Raw genomic sequence first — 7,328 nt, 5'->3', positions numbered from 1 at the left:
TCGTGAACGAAAAAAATTCATGTAATCATGATCTCCGTACAATTTATTCATTACATGCAATCAAAAGCATGTATGATGCGTGCGAATCAGTTAGATGCACATGTAATACGTTTGTATAAGGAATACTAGTATAAGACGTATAGTCAGGTACGAGTTATTCTATCAGTCCGGGGTATTCAATCTAGTATGACATTATATGATGCTTGTATTCACTTATGCAATTATTATATATTCGAAAGATATTTTGAGAATACATACAGTGTGTATATATCCATTTAACCTTAATTCAAAAGTTTTTTCTTTACAGGAACATGAGAAATGAAGGACGAAGAATGCTCAAAATACATAATTTGGGCAAGTGTCACAACCTCTATCGTAGCCTGTTGTATTTTCTTTCTTATGTGGCGATATGTCTCCCGCCGTCAGCGTAATAGGCGGGAAAATGGACCATGTGTCTCTCATCGACACTACTGCCAAGGCTGTATGCAATACGAAAGTTCTTACCGAAGTGAATTGCCACTATCGCACAGGAGAAAGGATAATCATGTAGAACAGAGTGTTCATCGCCGAAGTACTGCTGAAAATGGGGTCCTTCCTTCACTTCGGACATACCAGTCTTCTGTTCTCCATCCTAGTCCGGTACCAGCAGACGTTTTACCAACAGTAAACGAGAATGCCTCACCAATGTTTATCAATTCCTTTGCAGAACCAGAACATTTAAACCATGACAATCAAAGTCAAACTTTAAACGATTTAGGTACGTCGTTTTCTTCTTGTGCGGAAAGTGGTGAAACGTCGAACCGCTTCACCAAACCTTTCTATTACAGCAATGACATGTATATCGTTTCAGAACGAAGCAAAATGAAAACTGTAGGAGGAAAACTTATTGTATCAGTGGCCCACAATGTAACGTCGAGCGGAGATTGCTTGATGCTCGACGATATGGGTATATCTCTTTATGTACCCCCAAATGCGGTTCCAATCGGAGAAGAAACACTCGTGTGTCTTGTTCTGAACTGGGATCTAGGTGATAATCCTTATATGACAGAAACGGAGTCTCTTGTCAGCCCGGTGGTATTTGTAGGACCACATGGACTAAAACTGCGGAAACCCTGCGAACTACGTTTTCGTCATTGTGCTTACGATCCACGTCATATCGTTGTCATGCGCAGTGAAACTGACCTTTATGGCGACAAATCTTGGATCGAATTGTACAGTCAAGAAAATAAAGATGATAAGTGTAGTCTTTCATCCGATGAATGCAGACTAACAATCAATACTTTTACATTGTACACGTGCATTCAAAGGCCACTGAGGAATTTGAAAATGGCAAAATGGCTACAGATTGCAGCGTTTTCTAACCCGCTGGAAAAGCGCATCGACCATCATGAGGTAACGCTTTTTGTTGATAGACTTTTAGTTTAGATATTCTTTAATTTAGTTATCTGTAATGAAACTTTGATCTTTGTAAAATGTGATGATTGCATCTATTCTTTTAAACATTTGACCCTTTTATGCACCCAGATCGAAAGATTCCGGGGATATATTCTTTATGTCCTGTCTGTCCATCTGTTTTTCCTTCTGTGTATTGTCAACTTTAACCTCGCTCATAACAAAGCTACTTTAAAAAAGAAAATACCATTCCTAGACATATTTTGCCTAGGAATAGCTCCTAGGCAAAATATGTCATAGGAAAGGGGTCTATACTAAGATATTCAATGTGCCGAACATGGCAAAGGCGCAGTTTTTACTCACTTTTTATCGACTTGAGTCAGTCGCAGCCGAGATTCAAACACATAAGCTTCCGAAAACGGCGCAAGCGCTCTACCGACTGAGCTATCTTCAAGTTGACGATTAATAAGCTTATAGCGAGGGTTAACTCAAATGCATGTCAAACTCCAAAGGCCAAGGTCAAAAGTGTTGATACCCAAAAGAAGGTCTCGTTACAAGGAATACACCTGTGAAATGTGAAAGCCCTAGTTCTAACTGTTCAAAAGCTAAGACTAAGGTTAAAGTTTTAAACAAGTCGATCAAACTATAAGATCAAGGTCAAAAATATTTATACCAGCTGAAAGGACTCGTCATAATGAAGACACATATGAAGTCTAAAAGCCTTGGCTCCAACAGTTCAAAAGTAAGGTTAAAAGGCAATGTTAAAGTTTTTGTTGACAAACAGGGCAAAAATTTTTACCCCGAAACCTTGTTTACGGAGGCATAAGAAACAAGAGGCCCATTGGCCTTATAGGTTACCTGAGCATCATGCAACAACTTTCAAATGATTGAATTTGGTTCATGTTTTACGCCAGATGCTATGGCATTCACAATTTTGAAGAGGCACCATTGATTATCATAACTATACACTTAGCAATTGCTTAGTTTGTTTAATACTTAATACCCATAAGCAGGGTAGGGGAACAAAAATGCATGTCAACTAATCAGTAATATTCAGCAATAATCAGGAGTTCCCTTACCACACATGAATCCCTGACCCTAGTTCTACACATTGCACAATTTTTGAAAAGGCACACTTGCTTATCAAAAATGTTCAATTAATACCAAGGAGCAGATTTCAAACAATTCATTTTCAGTATATAGAAGTAGAGCCCCCCGTCTTTGGTATCCCTGACCCACGGGCCTTGAAATTCACAATTCTGAAAGAAGAGCCCTTGCACATCACAACTATATAAATAGTTCATCTGCTTATTACCCAGGAGTAGAGAAAAAGATTTTCATAGATGTAATGTATTATCATCATACTGTATACATGGAAATTTTCGCCCTATCCTCTTTTGGGCGAATTTAAAACGGGGCGAATTCAAAGATTACAGTATCATTTCTTAAACAAAACTATAAGTGGGCGAATTTAAAACGGGACAAAATTGTTTTCAAGTGTGAAAGGGCGAAAATAACACGGGGCGAAAATAACCCTGTATACTGTATATTCATGATAGAGCCACACCCTAACACCATAATCCCTGACCCTGGGGCCATAAAATTCACAATTTTGGTAGAAGCATTCTTACTCATCATAACTATGTCCTTAATTAGTTTATTTAATACCTAGGAGTAGAGAAGAAGCTTTTCAAAGAATAAATGCATTTTCACTATATAAACAATACAGCCCTGTCTTAACACCAGAACCCCTGACCCTGGGGCCATAAAATTCACAATTTTGGTAGAGGCACTCTTGCTCATCATAACTATGTACTTACTTAGTTTATTTAATACCTAGGAGCAGAGAAGAAGATTTTCAAAGATTTAATGCATTTTCACTATATAATCAATAGAGCCCCATCCTAACACAAGAACCCCTGACTCTGGGGCCATAAAATTCGCAATTTTGGTAGAGGCACTCTTGCTCATCATAACTATGTACTTAATTAGTTTATTTACTACTCAGGAAAAGAGAAGAAGATTTTCAAAGAAATAATGCATTTTCACTATATAATCAATAGAGCCCCGCCCTAACACCAGAACCCCTGACCCCGGGGCCATGAATTTCACAATTTTGGTAGAGGACTCATTGCTGATTACAATCATACCAACAGTTTGACTGCTTGATGTCCAGGAGTAAAGAAGAAGATTTTTTAAAGATTGCACTAATTTTAGTGGTTTTTGCCCCACCCCCCAGGCCCCAGGGGGGCAGGGACCATGAAATTCACAATTTTTGTTCCCCTTCATCCATAGATGTTATATGCCAAATTTGGTTGAAATTGGTTCAGTGGTTTCAGAGAAGAAGCTGAAAATGTTCAAATGTTAACGCACGACGGACGACGACGGACGAAAACGGATAGCAATAGGTCACCTGAGTTTACTCAGGTGACCTAAAAAGTTATGTAAAAAGTCCTCATTTGAAAATTCTCCAATTTTTCTTCGCTCTTATTAATTCAAATCTCTGTTTTATTTAGGTAAGGGTTTACTTTCTCAATAAAACTCCTTGTGCTCTAAAATGGGCGATTCAAAATGAAGCACAGTTTCAACACGAACTTTTGTGTCCAGAAAAGGCGTTTCTATTCTACGGTAAAGTAGAAGACATCTTAGACGTCAGAGTTACATTAAAGTAAATATTTTTTTTATTTCATTTTGTCATCCATTCATTGTTAAATACGCATTTGTACATTGTTGCTGTATTGTAATAATTAGTTTCTTTTATAAGTATTGCAAGCACAATGATATTAATAGATAAATGGGAATGTTTCCATTTTTTTTTCTCTGTGATAACTCTTTCAACACTGTAAATGGAGTTGATTTAATGATAATTTTACCGGAATGTAAATTAGGCAAAGCAATAGATCAGGAGCTAAGAAGGCCTACTATTATACTACTTTTATGTCTTTTTAATTCTTAAAGTTACTAAGTCAACAATTTTAAACAAGGTAATTTATGTTAACATACTGACTCTGTACCTATGTGCAATGTTTTGTATTCATCATCCGTTCATTGAGTTGTTCTTTTTTTCCAGATATTTGTCACCAGAATGGGAAAGTATAGAAAATGACGAATACGAACGTGTTCCCTACTTACACATATGGCACGGGCAGTGTCCACATATAAGCATGTGTTTCAAAAAGAAAGCTCAATATTCAGTTCGTGAGCTAAATTTTCACTTGAACATATATCAGGAAACCCTGGAAAATGAGGGTGAAAAAATTGTGGTGCATGCAACGGAGGAATCGAAAAGAATAGTCGATAATACATGTATAATCAATATTAACTCTAGTCAAAAACATGAAAACGTGGAGGTAAATAGAACTGATGACAGGGTAAATGTGTCTGTAAATTCAAACCAGTGTTATTCAGTGGCATTTCTAGAGGAAATGTGTAAGAGCAACAATTCTAGACATTACATTTCATATGACGTCAGAAATCAACTCAAGATCAAACTTGACCCCCTGACCCCTCTTGGAAATGATTGGCGCCGACTCGCAGAACTCCTAGAAATGACCCAGTATATCGAGTACTTAAGCAGTATTAAATCCAGTCCCACCGAGGTCCTCCTATGTGTAGCTGAGCATCGCAATATCCCCCTTGCAGAACTAGCGGTAAGTCAATAAATACATATATTTACATCCACTGGATATTTTCTCCTTTATTTCATATGAAGACCATTGCCATCATTAATCAGTGCATTAACGACACTAAGCATGTCACCTACATAGATTTCTTAAATAATGGCTGTCACATTAGTTATGCATACAATACCAATTAAATAATGGCTGTCACATTAGTTATGCATACAATACCACATTCATCTATAGTAGAGTTCATAACATTAAATATTTCTTTGTATGTTTTTTTTATACAGACATACATAATAAACTTACCATAAATTTATGTCTGTCTTTGTTTCTTAGTATTGAAATTAACGTCACAGCTATTGCACAGAAATAAAATAACATAATCCATAAAAGCTGCGACATTAATTCCCGTACCAACAACCTAAGAACGCATTTTATTATTTAAATTAAAAACTATTGTTTTATAATATCTTTTGTTGAATGATAATTATATTAATTTTACAGATGCTTTGCTATCGGACCGACGTATAGTAATCTTGCTTCGAAAAAAAGCAGTTCGTCATTTATCAATTTATTCTTTCTTCATTTAAAAGTACCTTCGATACCTTCCAATAATTGAAAAATGGTAAAGAATTGTATTCTATCTATTTTAAGAAGTAATTCTCGTTCTAACATTATTTTATACGCTGAGCTTTTCAGGTCAAATTCGGTTTTTCACCCATCTGTTAACTGTTTACATTTTGACTACTTCTAAAGAACCCATGGAACAATTTAACCAATATTGACAAAACAATTTTGGTGAAAAAATTCAAAGTTTTTTGCAAATTATGTGTATACGTAAAGTTTTTAGAGTCAAAAACATTAATCCTTTAAGTAAGAAGGGTCCAGTTAAAAAAATATGTGAGTTGTCTTTCGTTTGTTGTATGACAGACTTTTATTAAAATATGGATGGATTTGATGATAGATATATTTCTGTTATACATGAAAACAGTAAAAATGAGGAGATATGCAATGTTGTTACTTTCGATTTATATTAAAGTAGACATACATTGTGGATTAAAATAAAAATTTTGCACGTTATTGCGTTGATGTAAAAGAACTACATGTACAGTGTATTTATTAGGTAAGAGTGCGATTGTTTGTGAATAATCCAAATAAGTTTCTTGTATAAAAAAAAACTGTTCTTTTGAACCCTCCCCAATTTTCAAATTCTGCTTTAATTGAGACGGGTTATTGAATGGTATTTTCTTTTTACATCAATCAAAATGATTTTATGGGTCTGGAACTTTAGCATGTGTTTAGAATACTTACTGTCGTCAAAATATTACCTAACAAACATAACTATTAGAAAAAAATCATTTTAAAATTTTTTTGCACGTTACTTTTTTGTAGACTTTGTTGAACAAAATGAAGAGATACGATGCAGAGCGCATTATTCGGGAGTTCCTATCTGATCAAAATCACCTAGATTTAGATCTACCCGCCAGTGGTGGACATCAACATGATGAACTAAATGTGCCTCGTACGAAAGAATTTAGTTATGTTAATCTTTCGTACAAGTAATGTCAAATATATTAGAATATGTTTAATTGAAATCAAGTAGTTTTATTCAAGCTAGTCAAGAATTTAGTCAATTTTGTCCATAACATTTAGCAAAATCTAATCAGACTCTGTTTTCATCCATCCCCATATTGTATGCAATCATTTTTACTTAATATTTATGAAATTACACAATGTTACACAAAGTTGAACACGACTCGAAAACAGATATACGCCATTTCGATATTACTTTTTACATATCAGCACCGGGATATACTCTTCGCATTCGTTACACCCGTCTGCTTTATAATTATTGTCTCGGGTTTGGGGGGTGAAACGGCGACCTGTGTTCCTGCTGGTTATCCTGCATTACCTTTGTTTGCATTCAGTGTAAGTTATGTGTATTGGGTTGTATACTGCACTGATCTGTGAAAATGTTGTTTAGTGTCCTCAGTATCTTATTCAACTGCATTAGAAGAAGTACATGGTTATTATATTTGTCGCTACAAGTGCTGTAAAGCATTCGTCCGTTTACACCGATGTCGACTGATAACACTGAAAATTGACTGAGCGGCTTTAAATAGAGGCCCTCAGATATAGCGAGAGACCTAATAATAATTTATTTATTTCATGAATCGTGTTCAGCTTTACAGACTTAATCTCTCTATATTTATATAAGAATATTATACTATTGAATTGGAAAATTAAACGAATTTTACTTTGAAAATGAAGTTTGATTATAATTCTACCAAATCAACTATATACTGAGGT

General features: G+C 35.3%; 1 protein-coding gene across 1 annotated transcript; it reads left to right on the top strand.

The window, feature by feature from the left end:
* Positions 1-306: 306 nt before the first annotated feature.
* On the top strand, positions 307-6,908 carry LOC134240024 (UNC5C-like protein). Its single transcript, XM_062722143.1, has 4 exons — positions 307-1,392; positions 3,909-4,060; positions 4,463-5,042; positions 6,411-6,908. Exons 1-4 carry the CDS (start codon positions 319-321, stop codon positions 6,579-6,581), a joined length of 1,977 nt encoding a protein of 658 aa, XP_062578127.1. The 5' UTR covers positions 307-318; the 3' UTR covers positions 6,582-6,908.
* Positions 6,909-7,328: the final 420 nt, after the last annotated feature.

The sequence above is a fragment of the Saccostrea cucullata genome, unplaced genomic scaffold (assembly GCF_032062105.1).
Source record: "Saccostrea cucullata isolate Sc308-1 unplaced genomic scaffold, CSIRO_AGI_Scuc_v1 ctg14113, whole genome shotgun sequence".
Taxonomy (NCBI): domain Eukaryota; kingdom Metazoa; phylum Mollusca; class Bivalvia; order Ostreida; family Ostreidae; genus Saccostrea; species Saccostrea cuccullata.
Note: the sequence above shows the minus strand (reverse complement) of the source record. Positions and strands in the feature narration are given on the sequence as shown.